This window comes from Myxocyprinus asiaticus, chromosome 7 (genome assembly GCF_019703515.2).
Source record: "Myxocyprinus asiaticus isolate MX2 ecotype Aquarium Trade chromosome 7, UBuf_Myxa_2, whole genome shotgun sequence".
NCBI classification, from domain to species: domain Eukaryota; kingdom Metazoa; phylum Chordata; class Actinopteri; order Cypriniformes; family Catostomidae; genus Myxocyprinus; species Myxocyprinus asiaticus.
In genome coordinates, this window is record NC_059350.1 from 39,800,102 (window position 1) to 39,825,865 (window position 25,764).

Sequence of the window (25,764 nt, forward strand, 5' to 3'; positions counted from 1 at the left end):
TACACACACAAAAGTAAAAGACACACTATCAAATATGTGAAATAAAAATATGCCCCTTTTGATTATTTTATGCTTCATAAATGATACTGAAACCATGACTACAAAAAAAAGCTTAAAACTAATTAACTTTTCAAAACAAATTCAAAATGCTATTTTTGACAAGAACTGCAACCCCCCAATGTTCAAGCCAAATCTACGCCCTTGGCTATAGTAATAGTAATGCTTGCCTTAACCAGCACCACTAAAAAGAGAGAAAGAAGTATACATATAATGAACTTACTCCTTCGCTTGCCAACGTCTCCCTTGGAGGTGGCGGCTTCATTCAGAAGAACCATTCCCATGGTGATGGCCGCATCTGTGATGGAAGTCAAGGAAATGACAAGGTAGTGGCCTCCAAGCTGGATGTGATTGGTTTTTACAATAAGAACCTTATATGCTTACAGAATTACTGTAAAATTACCAATCGTGCTGGAAAAACTTTGCTCTAGCATACTTGGAAATTTCAATAACTGTGAGCACAATGGAAGCAAGACACTCTTCATCTCTGAGCACACTCTATTCAGCTGGGAGGTCTCTGTAGCCTGTGGGAAAAGCTGGGTGTAGGTGGAAGACAGACAAACACTAGGTGTCCAGCCAGTAGCTAGAAGCTCCTCTCTTCCCCACTAGCTGAGCCAGATTGTAGCAGAGGGTCTTTGTCGGTCTGCCCATTACCCATCAGGCACAGTCAACAATTCCCCGTAATTACAGTGGAAGTTCAAGCAGAGACTGATGCTGAAAAGAGAACATACCAACATGGCCAGCTGACTGAGTGAGTGGATGTATGTTTGAGAGCTTTTTAAAAAAAAAAAAGTATGACCCTAGAAATGTGTAAGAACATTTCTTACTGAAGCAACTTGATGGCGTTTGACAACTACAGACATTTAGTTGACATAACTGGCACATGTCAATGTCCATTTTAAGACTGTTTTTAGTCCTTTATCTAAAACATCCTTTACATATGTAAAGTAATATCATTGTACTGAGTACAATAACATATGATTTTATATGACAAATAATAACATTTTAGTAGACAAAGCTGTGCGAAATTATACAAATTGGAAGTGTTGCCGTTTACTCAAATTTTCTTCTCATGGTATCCACATTCAAGGACCTGCCGCAACATTCTTGAAGCTGTCGTGCTAAACTATACAACCTGTAGGTCATAGTCTTGAGTACTCCATGATGACAGAAATCTTACAGTTGAACCTGAGGTCTGGAAATAAGTCTAACAATGAGTACACTAAAGTATTAGTTAGTGTGATTATATGATTTTTGTATTTTCATCAACTCTTTAAAATCACAACATTACTGTCATGATGCATGCTTTTCATCTCGTTTTTGTTAGCGTTGACAAACAAAACAAAACAAACACGAACTATTTAAAATCAAGTCATTACTGTCATGATATATACTTCTCAACATGTTTTTGTTAGTGGTCAAAACAAAACAAAACCACACACCAAAACAAACACCAACTGTTTAGAATTACACCAACATTGTCTTGATGCAAACTTTTAATCTATTTTTTTTTTTTTAGCTTTGCCAAACACACACACACACACAAACATAAAAAATAAAAAAAAACACATCAAATGTTTCAAATAACATCATTATCATTATGATGCATACATTTATTTTTCTCGTTTTTGTTATCATTGTTTTTATTTTGTTTTTTTGTTTTTTTTTGTCAAACAAGATGACAAAAAACAGAACAGTAAACAAAAAAAACTTTAACAAACATCTGTCAGTAATTTGGCAGACAAGATTAAAGGAGTTATAGCCTATACAAATTCTGTCATCATTTACTTAACCACATAATTTGAATCCCACATGATTTTCTTTCTATGAACATAAAAGTATTTCCTGCAGAACACACGTATGTTGTGCAGTCCTTTTTGGAGTCCAACGATATGAATTATTGTCAATTTCTGCTGTGTGGAAAATGGATTTTCTGCAAAATATCTAATTTTGTGTTCCATGGAAGAAAACCATCTGGGTTTCAAATGACATGAGGGTGAGTAAATGATGATAGCATTTTCATTATTGGGTGAACTATTCCTTAAACACATGTCTGACCTTACTTTAAACATTTAAACAATTTAAAACAATGGTACAAAGAATGGTAAACGGATCTGTAAGGAAAACGTGGCAGAGCGTTATAAAAGTTCACTTCCTTTAAAGAACAATGTGACAAGTTCATTGTGCAGAGTGAGTTTTTCTTTTATTCTGAAAGGATACTCAACAGAAGAATAATGTGAGATTCAGCCACAAATTGAGCTTGACTGCTGCCATGGATGTAACTCTGAAAGAGAAAGAGGGAGAATAAGAAGACAGACAAGCAGACAAAAGACCTTTCAAGCTTGGCTTTCACACAGTCCTATCACTGGAACCATGGATGTACTGTACAACACCGTGTCTCTATGACAAGTAATGCTTTGTATTTATAATACCACAAACACACATTCCACCACCACCACTAGTACAACTGACTTTTCCTTTAAACAAATAAATAAATAAAATCATGATTCTTCGAAGTAAAAAAGTCAAATAGTCAAAAGACAATAAAAAAAAATCCATAACAAGGGCAAGGCATATACTGTATATGGAAAGATGAAAGGAAAACCTAAAACAAAATGTAAAGAAAAGTACTTGTAAACGATAAAAGCACTTTCATGACATGAAAGTGCTTTTATCATGTCATGACAGAAGTATAAAACCATTCTAGATACAGCACAAACAAATGTATGTACTGAGGCCTGTACCATGAAGGTCGCTGAACGAACTCAGGGTTTCAGGACTGGTTTCAAGTTGACAAATTCAAACCAATCCAATCAGGTTTAATTGGTACCATGATGCAGCTCATCAACTTTCTCTGTCAACTCAGGATTCGATCCTGACTTTAAGATTAGATTACGCGTTCATGCACATGAATGAGTGATGTTTGCAGCGCACAACCAATCGTGTGAGAGAACGTGATTCACTTCTCGCGAGAGACTGCAGGATTTACCTCTCTGCTGAAAGCTGATGATTATGAAAATAAGAATTAAAATTCAATTAAACTGAGCACAACACATTGTTTTAAAAATATAAAAAAATGAAATAAAAGGCATTTACACTGCTCAAAAGTTTAGCATGAAATCATGAGACTTAAAATACATGATGTACACAGTACAAGGGATAACTGTAAAATTATGAAGCAATAAATAAATTTACACAAGAAGAAACAGCGGCTGCTATGAGAGCTCAAGAGGACTGTTGCAAACAAATTCTTAATGTGATAAAAAAATATATATAAAACAGCTGGTATATCAATGTGTAATGAATTCATAAAGGCCCACCACAAGAACATACATGCTTATTAATTTTAAAAGCTTACATTTATTTGAATTGAAAACTTTATCATTCAAAAATATTACAAATAAATATAGGCTACTATTGATTAAAAAACAAATAGAGACTATAAAGATGAATACGTTTATTTTCCTTTTTCAAAATCTACCAGTTAGTATATCAAAATGTGTTTTTAGACAATGGAATATTCTACACTGTAAATATATAGGGGGTAATAGGAAACCTAGAATTAGTATTAACATTCTTAAGTTGTCAAAAAGTCTTGGAGGACTAGAATTCACAAATGTAATAAATTAAATTCTACGTTCATCCACTTTATAATAAAGTGAAATGAAGGAAGATGGAAATTTATCAACCTATTAGTATATATCATTGTTCCTACCCAAACAAAGCAACACATTTAAATCAATAGATAATATTTGTATTAATAGTACTTTTAGAATTTGATTAGAAAAAAAATAAAAATAGTAAACTTAAGAAAGATATAGTTAATTTACAAGAAACTGCTGAAGATCCTGATTTCATGCCAAATAGATTAGATAATACATTGAAGTTTTGGGCAGATAGAGGTCTGAAAAGATATCAGCAACTGTTCACTGAATAATTGGAATGGACACCTTTTCAAACCTAGCAAAAAAGTTTGGACACCTTTTCAAACCTAGCAAAAAAGTATGAGCTTCCAAATTCACAATTTTAATTATTTACAGGTAAGAAGATATTTACTAACAGAAGTTAAGTAAAATAAATAAAAAAGGAAATGCATTCATTAATAAATTATCTAATTGATACATACTGTACAATACAACTAATCCAATAAAAATTTTAGGAATTTTAAAGAGTACACATGAAAGAGATATACAGGACACTCTGAATAAAAATATATGTACTAGGTGGGAGTATGAATTAAAATAAAAATTAGTCAGCAAGACTGGGAAGAAATATCATATAATACATTCCATACTCAATCCAGTGTTTGGAGGGAATATTCTTGGAAGATAAAAATTAGATTTTTTATAACACGTTATTCAAAGTAAATACAATAGCATGGTAAAAGGGGATAGTTGGAGAAATTGTGGAGAAAAAAAGGCTCATTACAGTCAAATTCTATACGAGTGCTCTAAATGGACAACTTATTGGAATGAAGTTAATTTAATATTTAACTGCACAATAGAAATACATCCAGAAAACATATTTTTGGGTAAAATGCCATTGTCCTTAAGAACTGAACAAAAAATATTTAGAGTAATCAGAATAGCAGCTTTGAAAAAGACAAAAAAAATGGCTTAAACCAGAACCCCATCAATCTCAAAGATGGAGAGAAAAGATTTCGGAAATATACCAAATGGGGAAAGTAACATTTAAAATTATTAATAAAAGTCTGGGATGTTAACATAAATGGGATTCGCTTAAAAATATTTTAAATTAATTTAGATAGATTGTTTCCTTCAGATTCTTGATTTTTGAACAAAATTAGTTAAAATATGAGGTATGATGTCCTATCTCATTTAATATTTAAAAAAAAGTAGGTGATGCCTTAACTTTCTTTCCACTTTATTTGAAATGAAATATAACATGTAAATTAATGAATTACACATGCCATTTATAGAATATGTTGTGAATGGTTATTTGATATGGTTATTCAAAGTAACATTATGTTTATTTATTTCTCTTTCTTGTACAATTTGTACATTGCCTTATATATATATATGTATGTGTATATATATATATATGTATGTGTATATATATATATATATATATATATATATATATATATATATATATATATATAATATGTGTGTGTGTGTGTGTGTGTGTGTATATATATATATATATAAGAAAAAAAGGCTACTACTGATTAATTAAAAAGTGAGCACTTGGAATCTTGTATGCAAAAAATTGGTATGCAATAATAAGACACATTTGTTCTTTTAATAAAATACGTATTTTGTGTACTGCTTTATAACTTCAAGTAAAATACTGTATGTTCATCTCAAGTCCAAGAAAGAAAGAAGGGATTTGGGTGGCATTCACCCCTTTCCATAGAAAGCTTGAGCTTTTAATATTTTAAAAACAATTATTTTTTGCAGGTATCATATTAATCCGTCTTAATGGCTGTTTTATATATATCCTAATATATTATGTTTATATTTTCAAAGATATTTTTTGCTATGGCTAAAGAGCTAAATTTTAAATAAAATACAACACTCTATCTGCTGAAAATCTACATTTAGATTCTGAAATAAATAATTTATCATGAAGAGTCGATTTTGTGGATTTCTAAGATTTTATGTAAAGTGTGCTTTAAGAGACACAGGGGAGTGACTTGATTGCGTCAGAGATATCATTTTACTCACAGCTGATTGGTTCAGCATGTTGGTGATCTGTAATCCAGAACGAAACCTGCTACGGAGCAGGTTAGCCTTGTAGCGTAAGTTGCTATGACAATGAACACCGCTATAAGCCGACCAACTTTCATGGTACCTAAAACCTGAAGTTGAGGCAAACTAAACTTAAACTTACCTGGCAAGCCACCAAAACGTCCTGGTTACTTGCGTAACCTTCGTTCCCTGACGGAGGGAACGAGAAGTTGTGTCGATGTAGTGACACTAGGGGTCACTCTTGGGAGCCCGAGACACCTCTGGTCTTTGATAAAAGGCCAATGAAAATTGGCGAGTGGTATTTGCATGCCACTTCACCTGGACTTACGGGCATAAAAGGAGCTGGTATGCAACCACTCATTCAGGTTTTATGCTGAGGAGCCGAGACAAGGTCCGGCCATTTCAGCGGGTAGTTCAGCATTGTGTCACTACATCGACACAACGTCTCGTTCCCTCCATCAGGGAACGGAGGTTACACAAGTAACCAGGACGTTCCCTATCTGTCACTCACTCAACGTTGTGTCGATGTAATGACACTAGGGGTCCCTATACGAAACGCCACAACTGGCTGAACTGTGTTACGTGAACTGGTGGTGTGTGGTGGGCAGACTACTGTGTGCCTCGTAGCTAGCTCACCAGGCCGAGACGTAACCTCCCCCAACATAGTTATGAGTGTCGAACGGCCCTTTGGGGACAAGTGGACTACCCAAAAGATAGAGACAGGCTAACCCAGTCGTGTCCTCTTTTCCCCTTCTTTTTTTCCACTCCCCAAAAAGAAGGGGGAATATCCGACTGGGCCGCCAGGTCTAGTTGGGGGGTGTCCCCGCAGAGACCACACCTCACCCAAAGGGGGGGTATTTAAGTGGAAAAATATATCACATGGTCTTGACGACCATGTGGAGAGTCTCAAGGTAGATCCTACCCAACGGGGGAGGAGTTACTACAAACATGGAGACTGGGGCAGAGGAGCTCTGCCAAAGAAGATGCAGTTTGCCAACAGGGAAACAAATTAGCGGAAGATATATATCGCATGGGGTTACCTTACAGGGAACCGCCACATGCGGAGCACCTACCCCAGAACAGGGCTCTTAGTTAGTATGTATACTGGGCCGGCAGCGAGTCTCTCTGAAAACTCGACTGCCACAGGGCTCAGTGGAAGTCAACCAGGGAACATAGTTTGTGAACACTACTGGGAATTAATGACGCACATCTTCAGCTCAGGAGAGGTGAAAGGCGCTATGTGCAAGCGATACACCCGGCAGGCTATCCCAGGCTTATCCACTTGTATTGTGTGCCACTACCTAGGATGAAACCGGTTCCACCCGGAGGTTGTAGAACCTTGCAAAGGTGTCAGGTGTTGCCCAGCCTGCTGCTCTGCAAATGTCTGTTAAAGAGGCACCCCTGGCCAGGGCCCAGGAGGCTGCTACACCCCTGGTAGAATGGGCTCGCAGCCCTACCGGGGGCGGCTTGTCCTGGGCATGATATGCCATAACTATGGCGTCAATGAGCTAGTGGCCGATCCTCTGCTTGGAGACAGCGCTTCCTTTCCGCTGTGCACCAAAGCAGACAAAGAGCTGCTCAGAGATCCTAAAGCTCTGTGTGCGATCCAAATAGATGCGTAAAGCGTGCACCGGACACAGCAACGATAGGGCTGGGTCTGCCTCCTCCTGGGGCAGCGCTCGCAGGTTCACCACCTGGTCCCTAAAAGGGGTTGTGGGAACCTTGGGCACATAGCCCGGTCGGGGTCTCAGGATCACGTGAGAGTAGCCTGGACCGAATTCCAGGCACGTTTTGCTGACAGAGAACGCTTGCAGGTCTCCTACCCTCTTGATGGAAGTGAGCGCAGTCAGGAGGGCAGTCTTCAAGGAGAGTGCCTTAAGCTCAGCTGACTGCAAAGGCTCAAAGGGGGCTCTCTGTAGACCCTGAAGAACTACAGAGAGGTCCCATGAGGGAAAGAGGTGAGGTCTGGAGGGATTCAGCCTCCTGGGCCTCTCAGGAACCTGATAATCAGGTTGTGCTTCCCTAAGGACTTACCGTCCACTGTGTCGTGGTGTGCTGCTATAGCAGCAACGTACACCTTCAAGGTGGAATGGGACAGCCGCCCTTCCAATCTCTCCTGCAGGAAGGAAAGCACCAATCCAACTGCGCATCTCTGGGGGTCTTCCCGTCGGGAAGAACACCACTTAGCAAACAGACGCCACTTAAAGGCATACAGGCACCTTGTAGAGGGGGCCCTAGACTGAGTGATCGTGTCTACCACCGCTTAGGTCTTCCGCGTCCCGTCCAGGGGCCAGACATGGTGATTACAGAAGTCTGTTCGTGGGTGCCAGATGGTGCCCCGTCTCTAAGAAAGAAGGTCCTTCCTCAGGGGAATTCACCGGGGGGCTGTTGCGAATGAGCGTGAGGTCCGAGAACCACATCTGGGTGGGCCAGTAGGGTGCTACCAGGATGGCCTGCTCCTCATCCTCCCTGACCTTGCACAGAGTCTGTGCAAGTAGGCTCACTGGGGGAAACGCATATTTGCGCAGGCCAGGGGGCCAGCTGTGTGCCAGCACGTCTATGCCGAGGGAGGCCTTGGTCAGGGCGTACCAGAGCGGGCAGTGGGAGGATTCTTGGGAGGCAAACAGGTCCACCTCTGCCTGTCCGAATCGACTCAAAATCAGCTGGACCACCTGAGGGTAGAGTCTCCACTCTCCCCTGAGGGTAACCTGCCGTGACAGCGCGTCAGCTGTAGTGTTGAGGTTGCCCGGGATGTGAGTGGCTCGCAGCTACTTGAAGTGCTGCTGGCTCCAGAGGAGGAGACAGTGGGCAAGTTGTGACATACAACAAGAGCGCAGACCGTCTTGGCGGTTGACATATGCTACCGTTGCCATGTTGTCTGTCCGAACTAACACATGCATGCCCTGGATCAACGGCTGAAACCTCCGCAGGGCGAGCAGAATTGCCAACAACTTGAGGCAGTTGATGTGCCAATGCAGTCGCGGGCCCGTCCACAAGCCGGCGGCTGCGTGCCTGTTGCAAACAGTGCCCCAACCCGTTTTGGAGGCGTCTGTCGTGACCATGATGTGCCTGGAGACCTGTTCTAGGGGAACACCTGCCCGTAGAAACGAGAGGTCTGTCTAAGGGCTGAAAAGATGGCAGCAGACCGGCGTGATGACCACGTGATGTGACCCGCGGCGCCATGCCCATCTCGGGACTCGAGTCTGAAGCCAATGCTGAAGCAGTCTCATATGCATCAACCCGAGCGGGGTGGCCACCGCTGAGGATGCCATATGCCCAAGGAGCCTCTGAAAGAGTTTCAGTGGAACTGCTGTTTTCTGTTTGAACACCTTCAAACAGGCCAGCACCGACTGAGCGTGCTCGTTCATGAGGCACGCTGTAAAAGAGACTGAGTCCAACTCCAAACCGAGAGGTGCTTGCTCTTTTCCCAGTTGACCCGAAGTCCTAGTCGGCTGAGGTGTGAGAGCACCAAGTCCCTGTGTGCACACAACATGTCCCGAGAGTGAACTAGGATTAGCCAGTCGTCGAGATAGTTGAGAAAGCGAATGCCCACTTCCCTTAACGGGGCAAGGGCTGCCTCTGCGACCTTTGTGAAGACGCGAGGAGACAAGGACAGGCTGAAAGGGACCGCTTTTTTTTGGTACGATGAAGTAGGAGCTGTAAAACCCCTTCTTCATCTCGGCCGGAGGGACAGGTTCTATCATGCCCTTCCGTAGGAGGATAGCAATCTCTGCGCGCAAGGTAGCAGCGTTTTCGTCCTTCACCAAGGTGAAGTGGATACCGCTGAACCTGGGCGGGCGCCTGCAGAACTGGATCGCGTAGCCGAGTCGGACGGTCCGGACCAGCCATCGCGACGGATTGGAAAGCGCAAGCCACGCATCCAAGTTCCGTGCAAGGGGGACCAAGGGGACAACGTTGTCGGACGTACCGGCAGGTGGGGCCTCGCAGCGGGGCAGAGCTCAAGGTGCCACACCATGTCGTGGCCGTGCTGAGTCCAGGGACATTGAAGCACATACCTGGCTCCATGTGACCACTCCCAGAACAGCCTGGGATGAGGGAGGTAGAGGCCTGTCCTCGTGACCCATGGAGACTGTCACATCGGGGGCAGATGTGTGCCACAGCTGGGCGCTCAGGGGCGGGAAGACCGCCGCTGAAGCGCCAATCCTGCAAGGAAAAACCCGTGGACGGTAGTTGTGATGACGACCGTGCACACTGGGTATGTGACCCAGGGAAGGAGGAAACCGCTCTTTTGCTGAACTGTTGGGTACCGCAGCCACTTGGGCATGCGGCGAAATCAAACAAAAAGGCAACAAAATATTCTCCACCTGGCCCTCCACTGGGGGATGGAGTGGTCTTCCTACCAGCTCCAGATGAGTGGGTTTCTTTGACCCTGGTTCGCCCGTCTCAGAGGCACTTTGACAACCTCCGTGGGTTCTTAGCGGCCGACTGTGAGACGGGTGGCGTCTGCTTCCTGCGGTGGGCTCCACGCCGGGGCCGGGCCGAAGGGGCAGTACAGTCACCGCAGGGGGATGTCCTTGGTGAAGAGCAGACGGGGTGCGGGATCTTGAGCCGCGCCGGGGCAGGATATGCCGGATAGCCTCCGTCTGCTGCTTCACCGTCGAGAACTGCTGGGCAAAGTCCTCGACGGTGTCGCCAAATAGGCCAGCCTGGGAAATGGGGGCAGCAAGGAACCGTGTCTTGTCGGCCTCACCCATCTCGACCAGGTTGAGCCAAAGGTGGCGCTCCTGGACCACTAATGTGGACATCGTCCGCCCGAGAGACCGCGCCATGACCTTCGTCGCTCGGAGAGCGAGTTCGGTCACCGAGCGCAGTTCCTGCATCAGATCTGGGGCAGAACTACCCTCGTGCAGTTCTTTTAACGCCTTGGCTTGGTGGACCTGCAGGACAGCCATGGCGTGCAGGGCAGAGGCGGCTTGTCCAGCAGTGCTGTAGGCTTTGGCCGTCACGGATGACGTGAACCTACAGGGCTTGGACAGGACCTTTGGGCATCCGCGCCATGTGGCGGTGCTCTGCGGGCATAGGTGCACCGTGAGCGCCTTATCCACCGGGGGAATCGCCGTATAGCCCCTGGCCGCCCCACCATCGAGGGTAGTGAGGGCAGGGGAACTGAGGAATCGGGACCGGGCAGTAAAAGGTGCCCCCCACGATTTCGTCAGCTCCTCGTGCACTTCCAGGAAGAAAGGCACTGGATCGGGGCGTGGCTGCTTTGAGCAGCGCTACGAGCCCAGGAACCAATCATCAAGCTGCGAGGGTTCAGGGGAGTGCGGAGGTTTCCACTCTAGCTCGACGCTCGCGGCCGCCCGGGAAAGCATGTCCGTCATCTCTGCATCAGCGTGTGACTGGGCAATGGTCCCCGAAGGGGGGAGCCCAGCTGAGGCTTCTGCATCAGCGTGTGACTGGGCAATGGTCCCCGAAGGGGGGAGCCCAGCTGAGGCTTCTGCATCCAGCTGGACAAGCCCACTCTCCGATGCTGCGCTCGAGAGCTCATCAGTTTTGCGGGCTCCGAACAAGAGGCCAGACTCGCCGTGAGACGAGCCGGCGGACTCATCTGGAAGCCCGATCGGGGCAGACGAGCGTGCTGGGGAATGGGAGGTCCGCGGGGATACCCGGCGGAGGTGATCCCATTGGGGTCCCCAAATCGCCCCCAGTGCTAGACGCGCTGGCCTCAAACCCGTAGGTAGAAGGACCGAGGCGGGGAGCCGCTGGGGTGGCTTGCTTTCTTACGAAAGCAAGCCGCGACTGTAACGTTGCCATGGTCATGTTCTCGCAGTGAGAAAATGAACCATCAATGAACTCTACCTCCGTGTGGGTCGCACCCAGACACGAAAGACAGTGATCATGACCATCTGAAGTTGAGAGGTAACGACCGCAACCAGGAATAACACACAATCAGAAAGGCATCTTTAAACAGACGCGTCTTCAAAAAGACGTTCCGTGTGTGCCGCTCTTTTAGAGAAATGTACTCTTTTAGAGAAAAAAAAAACTCTTTCAGAAAATATACTCTCTTTTTTCTGCCAAAGCGCCCAGGGGCGTTCTCTGCAGTGCACCAGTGCAGAGGAGGGAGAAGCCACTGAAATGTGCCATCAGATCCAGAAGAGGTGAATGAACGGTAGGAATTCAGTTCAATGAGCATGACCGTTCGGCTCTGAAGAGAAAATCTGAATGAGTGGTTGCATACCAGCTCCTTTTATACCCGTATGTCTGGGGGAATGGCATGCAAATACCACTCGCTAATTTTCATTGACCTTTTATCAAAGACCAGAGGTATCTCGGGCTCCCAAGAGTGACCCCTAGTGTCACTACATCGACACAATGTCGAGTGAGTGACAGATAGGGAACTGGCTTCATGGTACAGGCCTCAGGTCCCTCCCACTCTTAGCAAGACTTTCCTTATTCTGTGGTTGAACCGTGAATGCAATGCAGAGTTTCCAGCCTTGAAATCTTCCTATAAAACGTCTGTCAGTGCATGGTTTTAAATGAAAAAATCAAAACTGAAGATCACGCAAAAATGAAATTGCTGTCATCATTTACTCACCCTCAATATTGTTGGAAACCCTAAATAATTTTCTGTGTCCGTAGAACACTAAATAAGTTATTTAGCAGAATTCCAAGCTACACTTTGACATACAATGAAAGTGAATAGTACAATAGGAGGGCTGTCAAGCAAAAAGTACAATAAAAGTAGTCTATTCACTATATTCCAAATCTTTTAAAGTTGTGTGATAGGTTTATGTTGTATGGGAAATAGTTTGGACATCCTGCTATAAAAGACATCCTGCTATAAAAGACAGAGATGATAACAGAATAAAAATTTTTGGGTGAACTATAACTTTGCCTGATAAAATCTGTCAGTGCACAGTTTTAACAGATTATATCAAAAGCTTGTCAATATTTTTGCAAGGAAGTTTATAAAAGGAAACAATGTATCTGATCCCTTGAAGGTTACGTATTTATATAGGAATTATGAAGGAATGTTGTATTATAATGATAATGTATTAGCTTAATTCAAAGTGGAAAAACTCGTTTCAAGGTGAGATGAATACCTTAAGAATTATGTATCTTTTAGTTCAAGAAAATTCTTGATTATTATAAAATCACTGCACTACCTGGATACAATTCATGTAATTTAAATATGATAACTGGATTTTATTTTACTTTGAATAACACCTACATGAAGACATGTAAGCCTACTGTAAATACTTTTTAAAAATAGATATAACAAAAACACATCTCATTTGATTTGAGCAGAAATCACAGAAATATTTTTAAGTTCAGTGTGACAGAAAAAAAATAAAAAGCCCTAAAAACTCTATTCGAACCTGACAATAACAAAGGATGAAGGACCTAAACACTGCCAGAAGCAGCTCCTCAATATTTAAGGCTGTCGTCACTTGCGGTATTTCACATCGAGACAAAAAAAGCAAGAGATAGGGAGGGATTTTGAAAAGGAGGGGGCCATTAAGGAGAGGATATGAGCAAATAGGCAAGTGCATTTATCACTGTCATGTCACCTGTCGCCTGTGGGTTAACGCATCTTCTAACATTTAAACACAGCCATACCACAGCATATTTTCATATGAAAGAAAACAGCATTCAAATTAGAGGCACTTCCAGCACTAACACAGAGACATAATAGTATTATTATACTTGCGTGCTGTATCTGTTTTTGGGCCTGGATGGTATGCTTATAAACAGTCATTCCTACTTTTGAAAACACCCGCAAGTATTTTTTGTTATTTGGCAACTTTTTTGTCTAATAAAAATCTCATTTACTAACCATACATACATACATGCATACTTTTTTGGTCCATCAAGTTTGCTATATTTTGTTTCTAAATTTAGGATACAATTTAACATAACATTTTTATCCAACTTTCACCACACAGACTCCTGATGGAAAAAGTCATATATATACACACTGTGGTGACAAAAATAGCATCTCAGAATGCTGAACATTCGACAGCTTATACCAGACAGTCTTTTCCCGGTTTTTGAATATTCAGACGTTTTGCTGGACATTTTAGTCGGTGCGCGGCTGTGTTGTTTAAATGCGCGAGGAGACGCAGGCGAGGGAGACGAGCCGGTGCACTGGTCAAACTCCGTTGGCGTGGCTTTCGAACAGCCCTGCTGAGCATTCATCTTGCGAATCTCCGCTCTCTTCCTAACAAAACGGATGAACTACATCTCCTCACCCACACAAACAAGGACTTTTCAACCTCTGCTGCCTTGTGCTTCATAAAAACCTGGCTGAGTGAAGCCATTCCGGACAGCGCATTACATCTGCCGGGCTTTCAGCTGTTCAGAGTGGATCGCATTGCGGAGTTAACGGGGAAAACGAGAGGCGGTTACATCAATGAAAGTTGGTGTACAGATGTAACAACATTAAAGAGGATGTGCTGTCCTAATTTGGAAGCACTCTATTAACTGTAAGCATTTCTACTCGCTGTGGGAGTCTTCGTCGTTTATTCTGGTGAGTGTGTATTTTGCCCCAAACGTGTGTTTGAATGCGGCTCTGCAACAGCTGACTGATCAAATCACAGACACGGAACAACAATACCCGGTCTCAGTTATTATTATTCTTGGGGATTTTAACAAAGCAAATCTCACACGTGAACTGCCCAAATACAAACAGCACATTACATGCCCCACCAGAGACAAAAATATACTGGATCATTGGTACACAACAATAAAGGATGCATATCCCTAGAGCAGCTTTGGGATCTCTGATCACTGCCTGGTTCATCTTCTTCCAACCTACAGGCAGAAATTAAAATCAACCAAGCCAGCAGTAAGGACTGTAAAGAGATGGACCAATGAAGCAGAGCGGGAACTACAAGCCTGCGTCGACTGCATGGATTGGAGTGTTTTGAGGCTGCAGACACAGACCTGGACAAGCTCACATATACTGTTACATCATATATCAGTTTCTGTGAGGATATGTGCATTCCTACTAGGACTTATTTAAAGTTCAACAATGACAAAATGTGGTTTACAGCAGAGCTCGGGCAGCTTCGTCAGGCCAAAGAGGATGCTTACAGGGGTGGGGATAAAGTCTTGTACAATCAGGCCAGGAACACACTGAACAAGGAAATCAGAGTGGCTAAAAGAAGATGCTCTGAGAAGCAGAAAAACAAGTTTTCAGCTAACGACCCTGCATCAATGTGGAGTGGCATGAAACAACTCACAAATTACAGGACTCCTACCCCCAACCCTGTGGTGGACCAACAACTGGCTGACGACCTGATTGTGTTCTACTGTGGATTTGAAAGGCCCAATCTCACACCCCACACCCACTCTGACCTTCACTTCACACAAACACCAACACTTTCTGCAACCCCCCCCTCCTACTCAACCTGCATTTAAGATCTGTGAAGATGATGTGAGCCGCGGCTTTCGGAAATAAAAGACGAGGAAAGCTTCAGGCCCAGATGGCGTCTCACCAGCGTGTCTTCGATCCTGTGCTAACCAGCTGGCCCCCATCTTCTCACAGATCTTCAATAGATCACTGGAGCAGTGTGAAGTCCCATGCTGCTTCAAACGCTCAATCATTATTCCTGTCCCAAAGAAACCAAAAATCACAGGACTTAATGACTACAGACCTGTCGCCCTGATGTCTGTGGTCATGAAATCATTTGAGAGACTGGTGTTGGCCCACCTGAAGAACATCACTGGACCCTTTCTAGATCCACTTCAATTTGCTTAGAGCAAACAGGTCTGTGGATGATGCATTCAACATGGGATTGCATCATATCCTGCAACATCTGGACAGACCAGGGACATATGCAAGGATCCTTTTTGTGGACTTCAGTTCGGCTTTCAACACCATCATCCCAGCTATACTCCAGAATAATTTACACCAACTCTCTGTTCCCATGTCTATCTGTCAGTGGATTACCAGCTTTCTGACGAACAGGCAGCAGTTTGTGAGACAGGGGAAACTCACTTCCAGCACCTGTACAATCAGCACTGGTGCCTCCCAGGGATGTGTGCTCTCCCCACTACTCTTCTCACTCTACACCAATTACTGCATCGCCAAGGACCCCTCTGTCAAGCTCCTGAAGTTTGCAGACGACACTACTGTCATCGGCCTCATCCGAGATGAAGATGAGTCTGCATACAGAAGGGAGGTTGAACAGCTGGCTGTCTGGTGCAGTCAAAACAACCTTGAGCTGAACACGCTCAAAACGGTGGAGATGATTGTGGACTTTAGGAGGAACACCCCAACACTGACCCCCTCACCATTCTAAACAGCACTGTGGCAGCAGTGGAGTCATTCAGGTTCCTGGGCACTACCATCTCACAGGACCTGAAGTGGGAGACACACATTGACTCCATTGTGAGAAAGGCCCAGCAGAGTTTGTACTTCCTTCGCCAGCTGAGGAAGTTCAACCTGCCACAGGCGCTGCTGATACAGTTCCACTCAGCAGTCATTGAGTCTGTCCTCTACACTTTAATAACTGTCTGGTTTGGTTCAGCTACGAAATCAGACATCAGAAGACCACAAAGGACAGTTCGGACTGCTCAGAGGATTATTGGTTGCTCCCTAACGCCCCCCCCCCCCCCCAGTTTTTTCTCTCAGGCTATCCATCTCATGAACAGTTAAATTGCCCCATTGAGCAATAACTATGTGCAATACACAGCTTAGTCTTTTTATATTTATCCAACACATCCAACCTCTTCTGCCATTTCATTCCTCTGGGAAAAAAAACAAAAAAAACATTTGCACTGTACATAACAGATTTGTATTTGCACTGTACATAACAGATAACAGGTTTGTATTAGATTGCACTACGTATGTGTATGTGTGTATGTATGTATGTATGTGTGTGTCTGTGTATAACTATTTTTTATTTTTTATTATTATCTATGTCTTGCTACTGTTTTTGTATTGTTGTACACTGGAAGCTCCTGTCACCAAGACAAATTCCTTGTATGCGTAAGCATACTTGGCAGTAAAGCTGATTCTGATTCTGATAACCACATTGCCCATACAGCTGAAATTTTGCTTACTGCACCCTGGAGAAAACAGGTGGTACTTGAAGCTTGAATTGCTCAGATTGAACGAATATTCCTAATCACGGACCGGGGACATGATTACTTTTTTTTACGCGTTATTATTTATATAATTAATCGCACTGAATTAACGCATTAAATCGACAGCCCTAATACATATATATATATATATATGTACACAGTTGTGCTCAAAAGTTTGCATACCCTGGCAGAAATTGTGAAATTTTGGCATTGATTTTGAAAATATGACTGATCATGCAAAAATACTGTCTTTTATTTAAGGATAGTGATCATATGAAGCCATTTATTATCACATAGTTGTTTGGCTCCTTTTTAAATCATAATGATAACAGAAATCACCCAAATGGCCCTGATCAAAAGTTTACATACCCTTGAATGTTTGGCCTTGTTACAAACACACAAGGTGACACACACAGGTTTAAATGGCAATTAAAGGTTAATTTCCCACACCTGTGGCTTTTTAAATTGCAATTAGTGTCTGTGTTTAAATAGTCAATGAGTTTGTTAGCTCTCACGTGGATGCACTGAGCAGGCTAGATACTGAGCCATGGGGAGCAGAAAATAACTGTCAAAAGACCTGCGTAACAAGGTAATGGAACTTTATAAAGATGGAAAAGGATATAAAAAGATATCCAAAGCCTTGAAAATGCCAGTCAGTACTGTTCAATCACTTATTAAGAAGTGGAAAATTCGGGGATCTCTTGATACCAAGCCAAGGTCAGGTAGACCTAGAAAGATTTCAGCCACAACTGCCAGAAGAATTGTTCGGGATACAAAGAAAAACCCACAGTTAACCTCAGGAGAAATACAGGCTGCTCTGGAAAAAGACAGTGTGGTTGTTTCAAGGAGCACAATACGATGATATTTGAAAAAAATGAGCTGCATGGTCGAGTTGTCAGAAAAAAGCCTTTACTGCGCCAATGCCACAAAAAAGCCTGGTTACAATATGCCCGACAACACCTTGACACGCCTCACATCTTCTGGCACACTGTAATTTGGAGTGACGAAACCAAAATAGAGCTTTATGGTCACAACCATAAGCACTATGTTTGGAGAGGTGTCAACAAGGCCTATAGTGAAAAGAATACCATCCCCACTGTGAAGCATGGTGGTGGCTCACTGATGTTTTGGGGGTGTGTGAGCTCTAAAGGCACGGGTAATCTTGTGAAAATTGATGGCAAGATGAATGCAGCATGTTATCCAAAAATACTGGCAGACAATTTGCATTCTTCTGCATGAAAGCTGCGCATGGGACGCTCTTGGACTTCCCAGCACGACAATGACCCTAAGCACAAGGCCAAGTTGACCCTCCAGTGGTTACAGCAGAAAAAGTTGAAGGTTCTGGAGTGGCCATCACAGTCTCCTGACCTTAATATCATCGTGCCACTCTGGGGAGATATCAAACGTGCGGTTCATGTAAGACCACCAAAGACTTTGCATGACCTGGAGGCATTTTGCCAAGACGAATGGGCAGCTATACCACTGCAAGAATTTGGGGCCTCATAGACAACTATTACAAAAGACTGCATGCTGTCATTGATGCTAAAGGGGGCAATACACAGTATTAAGTGTGTGCATACTTTTGAACAGGGGTCATTTCATTTTTTTCTTTGTTGCCATGTTATGTTTTATGATTGTGCCATTCTGTTATAACCTACAGTTAAATATGAATCCCATAAGAAATAAAAGAAATGTTTTGCCTTCTCACTCATGTTTTCTTTAAAAATGGTCCATATATTACAAATTCTCCAAGGGTATGCAAACTTTTGAGCACAACTGTGTGTATATGTGTGTGTGTGTGTGTGTGTGTGTGTGTGTATGTATATATATATATATATATACACACACACACACACACACACACACACACACAGTACTGTGCAAAAGTTTTAGGCACTTGTGAAAAATGTTGCATAGTGAGGATGTCTTCAAAAATAATGAAATAAATAGTTTTCATTTATCACTTAATGTCATACAAAGTCCAGTAAACATTAAAAAAAAAAAAAAAAAAAAAGCTAAATCAATATTCGGTGTGACCACCTTTGCTTTTAAAACAGCACCAATTCTCCTAGGTACGCCTGGACACAGTTTTTCTTGGTTGTTGGCAGACAGGATGTTCCAAGCTTCTTAGAAGAACTGTGGCAAATTCTCCATCTATTTAGGCTGTCTCAACTGCTTCTGTCTCTTTATGTAATCACAGACTGACACGATGTTCAGTGGGGGGCTTTGTGGGGGCCATGACATCTGTTGCAGGGCTCCCTGTTCTTCTGTTCTAATCTTTTCTATTTGCAAAAGTAATGTTTTGGACTCTAACATTTATATTTCCTATTGACACACTAAAGCTGAAGATATAAATAACCATCTTAAGACAAATGCTTTTGTGAAACATCTTATGACTTTTGCACAGTACTGTGTGTGTGTGTGAGATATATATATATATATATATATACATACACACCACAGGTCTGTTGAATGCTTGATTCTGATTGGTTCATGGATGTTCTAAGGTGTGCAATTATTTTTCAAGTAAACGCACAGATATAAAGTAATTCCAGGTCTTGACCGCATAACGGTTCCATATTACTTTGCCAAATTCAGTTATTTCAAAGAGCCCTAGGCTACCACAACAAAATAACCAATTAAAACAAAGTCACTGGTTAAAGTAAACTGGTTAAGAACATCAAACAATGTCTAAAATATCCTACATTTATTTCAATTTCGGAAGTGTCCTCATGCTCCCTCATCTCCCCCACACTTTCACACACACACACACACACAAACACACACACTGAGACTCGAGTCGCGACTGACAAACAGAGCCGCACCCCCGCGACTTGATCAATACAACAGTTTCTATATTATCTGAAATATCTCTGGGAAACACCCTCGAGCTCCCCCTCTCTCACACACACTCGTGGACACACACACACATTATACGCGTAACACACACACTTAAGGCCCATACATACTCATGAGAGAAACACAGTCATCAGGTCAGCACACTCTTGCATCTCAGTGGGGATGAAAAAAAAAAAGTTATTAAGGTTTACAATGGCGATTTTGAAGCTATGTTACTTCTGATGAGAGCTGCAACAAATGAAGGTAATCCCAGTAGCGATCTCTCTCATTTTCTGAGTTTCTCTCTTTCGATCCCTCAAATACAAACACACACATGCACAAATGCACAACCTTATTACTCCAGTAAGTGCTCCAGTAAAGCAGTGCTATCCTCTGTTGTTAGTTCTAACGTGACATTTTTGAATTAGCAATGAAGGCTTGAGCTGTATTAAAGCAAGACTCTGAATCTGTGGCGAAAGAAAGTAGTTCCTCTCATAAGAGCATTTTAGGGATGAAAACCAGAAAATGTCTTGAGATAAAACCATGAACGATGTCTCAAGGTGTCGTAACTGTGGTATAAGCGGAATAATTGGGTAACAGTCACTCCGCTGCATGTCGTGACCACATTACCACCTCAGGTGTGCATTATATTTCAACAATTCAATGGTCCATCGTCAATTATTCCTTACATATACACTGGCGGCCAAAAGTTCGGAACAATTTACAGATTTTGCTCTTAAGGAAAGAAATTGGTCGTTTTATTCACCAAAGTGGCATTCAACTGATCACAATGTATAGTCAGGACATTAATAATGTGAAAAATTAATATTACAAATTGGAAAAAAAAAAAAAAAAAAAAAATGATCAGAACTTAAACTACTTCCAAGATTTCTCATCAAAAAATCCTCCACATGCAGCAATGACAGCTTTGCAGATCCTTGGCATTCTAGCTGTCAGTTTTTTCCAGATTCTCAGGTGACATTTCATCCCACGCTTCCTGTAGCACTTGCCATAGATGTGGCTGTCTTGTCGGGCACTTCTCACGCACCTTACAGTCTAGCTGATCCCACAAAAGCTCAATGGGGTTAAGATCCATAACACTCTTTTCCAATTATCTGTTGTCCAATGTCTGTGTTTCTTTGCCCACTCTAACATTTTCTTTTTGTTTTTCTGTTTCAAAGGTGGCTTTTTCTTTGCAATTCTTCCCATAAGGCCTGCACTCCTGAGTCTTATCTTTACTGTTGTACATGAAACTGGGATTGAGCGGGAAGAATTCAATGAAGCTGTCAGCTGAGGACATGTGAGGCATTCATTTCTCAAACTAGAGACTCTGATGTACTTATCCTCTTGTTTAGTTATACATCTGGCCTTCCACATCTCTTTCTGTCCTTGTTAGAGCCAATTGCCCTTTGTCTTTGAAGGCTGTAGTTTACACCTTTGTATGAAATCTTCAGGTTTTTTTTTTTTTTGGCAATTTCAAGTAGTGTATAGCCTTCATTCCTCAAAACAATGATTGACTGATGAGTTTCTAGAGAAAGCTGTTTCTTTTTTGCCATTTGTGACCAAATATTGACCTTAAGACATGCCAGTATATTGCATACTGTGGCAACTTAAAAACCAACACAAAGACAATGTTAAGCTTCATTTAATGAACCAAATAGCTTTCAGTTGTGTTTGATATACTGGCAAGTGATTTTCTAGTACCAAATTAGCAATTTATCATGATTACTCAAGGATAAGGAGTTGGAGTGATGGCTGCTGTAAATGGGGCCTGTCTAGATTTGATCAAAGGTGACTTTTTTCAAATAGTGATGGTGCTGTTTTTTACACCAGTAATGTCCTGACTATACTTTGTGATCAGCTGAATGCCGCTTTGGTGAATTAAAGTACCAATTTCCTTCCGAAACAGCAAAATTTGTACATTATTCCAAACTTTTGTCCGCCAGTGTGTGTGTGTGTATGTAGGTGTATGTATATATATATATATATATATATATATATATATACACACACACACACACACACAGTATATATATGTATGTATATACATGTATACTGTATATATTTAATACTGAATAACTACAAATAATAACCATAAGTGCCACAAGGCAATGCATCTCCAACTAAAAACACATTTTATTTTATTTCACAGTGACATTTGTACACTATATTGCCAAAAGTATTCGCTCTCCCATCCAAATAATTGAATTCAGGTGTTCCAATCGCTTCCATGGTCACAGGTGTATAAAATGAAGCACCTAGGCATGCAGACTGCTTCTACAAACATTTGTGAAAGAATGGGCCACTCTCAGGAGCTCAATGAATTCCAGCATGGTACTGTGATAGGATGCCACCTGTGCAACAAGTCCAGTCGTGAAATTTCCTCGCTACTAAATATTCCACAGTCAACTGTCAGTGGTATTATAACAAAGTGGAAGCGACTGGGAATGACAGCAACTCAGCCACGAAGTGATAGGCCACCTAAAATGACAGAGCGGGGTCAGCAGATGCTGAGGCGCATAGTGCGCAGAGGTCGCCAACTTTCTGCAGAGTCAATCGCTACAGACCTCCAAAGTTCATGTGGCCTTCAGATTAGCTCAAGAACAGTGCGTAGAGAGCTTCATGGAATGGGTTTCCATGGCCGAGCAGCTGCATCCAAGCCATACATCACCAAGTGCAATGCAAAGCGTCGGATGCAGTGGTGTAAAGCACACCGCCACTGGACTCTAGAGCAGTGGAGACGCATTCTCTGGATTGACGAATCACGCTTCTCCATCTGGCAATCTGATGGACGAGTCTGGGTTTGGCGGTTGCAAGGAGAATGGTACATGTCTGACTGCATTGTGCCAACTATGAAGTTTGGTGGAGGGGGGATTATGGTGTGGGGTTGTTTTTCAGGAGCTGGGCTTGGCCCCTTAGTTCCAGTGAAAGGAACTCTGAATGCTTCAGCATACCAATAGATTTTGGACAATTTCATGCTCCCAACTTTGTGGGAACAGTTTGGGGATGGCCCCTTCCTGTTCCAACATGACTGCGCACCAGTGCACAAAGCAAGGTCCATAAAGACATGGATGAGCGAGTTTGGTGTGGAAGAACTTGACTGGCCTGCACAGAGTCCTGACCTCAACCTGAAAGAGCACCTTTGGGATGAATTAGAGCGAAGACTGCGAGCCAGGCCTTCTCGTCCAACATCAGTGTCTGACCTCACAAATGCGCTTCTGGAAGAATGGTCAAAAATTCCCATAAACACACTCCTAAACCTTGTGGAAAGCCTTCCCAGAAGAGTTGAAGCTGTTATAGCTGCAAAGGGTGGGCCGACGTCATATTAAACCCTATGGATTAAGAATGGGATGTCACTTAAGTTCATATGCATCTAAAGGCAGATGAGCGAATACTTTTGGCAATATAGTGTATGTTCAGTTAGTGCCTGGCAACAATAGCTTATTTCATCACACACAAATGCACCAACCTTTAGTTGATGGAGTGACCAGAAGAGGGTAAAACACAGAAAAACAGAGGGATGAATGAAGATGTGTAATAAACTGAGCGAGTGATTCAGTAGCTAGAAGGACAAGTGTTGGTGTCATTGTGTAGGCAGATAAACTCATGCACTAACACTGTTCATATATACAGAGCTGACTTCTGCTCTGTGCTTTTAAGCAGTGCACTGAAGTGCTGACCCATGGTACACCAGAGTTACATATGCCTACTTTACACTCAGACTGACGTCACCATTCAATGAACCATCAGAAATCATATTTAGTGTTTGTGTAGAAGCATAAATCACTGAATTTCATCACTGTGAACACCTAGATGCATTTGAATACAAAAAGCATTATTTTTGACTCGTGAAAACTCCACTCCTACATTTTAGAGAAGTGCACTGTCTGAGGCTGTTTTAAACTCTAAACCATGCATCTGAAATGGCAAGGCTTGTGGTGTGCTCCAGGTCAGCAGTGGCGAGTACCTACCGACAGTGGTCTGAGGGGGGATAAACCACAAACCAGTGACAGGGTGTTGGGCACCAAAGGCTCAGCAATGCGCGAGGGCAACGAAGGCTATCTCGTCTAGTCCGAACCAAAAATTTTAATGATGGTTACGGGAGGAATGTCTCACAACACACAGTGCATTGCACCCTGCTGCGTATGGAGCTGTGTAGCCACAGATCGATCAGAGTGCCCATGATGACTCCTGTCCACCTTTGAAAGCACCTACAATAAGCACGCAAGCGTCAGAATTGGTCCTTGGAGCAGTAGAAAAGGTCAACTGGTCCTATGAGTCCTGTTTTCTTTTACATCACATGCACTGTTGTTTACATGTGCGCTGTTTACCTGGGGAAGTGATCGTACCAGGATGCACTGTGGGAAGACAACAAGCCAGTGGAGGGAGTGTGATGCCCTGGGCAATGTTCTGCTGGGTAACCCTGGGTGTGGCCATTCATGTGGACATCAATTTGACACGTGCCAACTACCTAAACATCGTTGCAGGCCATGTACACCCCTTCATGGAAATGGTATTCCCTGATGGCAGTGGCCTCTTTCAGCAGGATAATGCACCCTGCCACACTGCACACATTGTTCAGGAATGGTTTGAGGAACATGATGAAGAGTTCAAAGTGTTGACCTGGCCTCCAAATACCCCAGATCTCAATCCGATTGAGCATTTGTGGGAAGTGCTGGCCCAACAAGTCCGATCCACGGTGGCTCCACCTCACAACTTACAGGACTTGAAGGATCTGCTGCTAATGTCTAGGTGCGAGATAGCACAGGACACCTTCAAGAGTCTTGTAGAGTCCATGCCTTTGTGGGTCGGTGCTGTTTTGGCGGCACGCGGAGGACCAACAGCATTTAGGTAGGTGGTCATAATGTTTTCGCTCATCAGTGTATATAATGAAAGTGAATGTTGACTGAGGCTGTCAGCTCCTCACATTCTCTCATAAAACATCATCTTTTGCATTCCGCAGAAGAAATAAAGTCAAAAGGTTTGGAACAACATAAGGGTGAGTGGATAATGGCATAATTTTTATTTTTGGGTGAACTATCTCCTTTAAGAGAACTCTTCTTATGTAAAATCAATGTTTATATGTAATTTGCATATTTCATTAATAATTTCACTAAGTATGAGGTCAGGATACATTAGCCTATGAACGCATTAATGGTGGTGTGTATCAAAGGAGAAGCAATTAAAGATGTGCTGAGAATATAAAATAAAGTAGAAACCACACACACACAGAGAGGGAGAGAGAGAGAGGGAGAGAAATTAAAACAAATTCAATAAAATCCTCTCCATACACATAGTGGGTCTTTAGGTTTAGACTTGAATTCAATGAAAAAGACACAGTCAAAAACACCTGGGGACACTTCAATAATGGTTTAATGTGTCTTGGACTCTCAATAATGCCACTAATTTCCTCCAGAGAACAACAGACTGTAGTTCCATCAGGAGAATTAATCAGCAGCAACACTTCTGTGGTTAAAGACACGAGTGCCAGCAGGTGACTTTATTATGCTTTACCAGAATATTTTTTTTATTCTAAGTCCCTAAGAGCAAGGCTTTCCAGAATACACATCCAATGTACTTGTGTGCCTAGTACCTGGTAAAGAGACTACTATAACAGTTTACTGTTATAATTTGTTTTTTTTTTTATTATTTATTTATTTATTTTTTTTTACAGTTTTTCATAGTATTTTACAGTAGATAACATGGGCAATCATTTTATTTACCAACCAGAGAATCTAATTACAGAGAAAAATGTATGAATTTTGCTATGTTCTACACAAAATAAAACTAAGCAATCAAAATATACATATGCAATTGGACTTTACATTAAAATGTGTATACAATGCCACCAGCAGCACATAGAGATGATTTTGATCCTAGTGGAATATCTCCATATAAAATACACTGAATTAATTTGGAATTATCTAATCAAGATCATTAGAGTGCTAAACAACTCAAGACACCCCACTTCATGAACATTCCTTTGTAGAGGGGTTAAGATTGTCACAGTAATCACTTTCATTTGCGTTGAGTTTCATCTGAGCCCATCGCTTTGAATTTCTCTTATTGAACAGCTATTTGTCTAGCTCATGTACTATTGATG

General features: G+C 42.5%; 1 protein-coding gene across 1 annotated transcript in view; it reads right to left on the reverse strand.

Moving 5' to 3' along the window:
* LOC127444131 (tumor suppressor candidate 3-like) overlaps nt 1-25,764 on the reverse strand; it is a 162,321-nt gene that overhangs the window by 25,612 nt on the left and 110,945 nt on the right. The window contains exons 7-8 of the mRNA XM_051703345.1: nt 2,278-2,341; nt 281-355 (exon numbers count right to left, since the gene is read on the reverse strand). Of these exons, the coding sequence (XP_051559305.1) occupies nt 281-355; nt 2,278-2,341 (139 nt within the window). The remainder of the gene's footprint in view (nt 1-280; nt 356-2,277; nt 2,342-25,764) is intronic.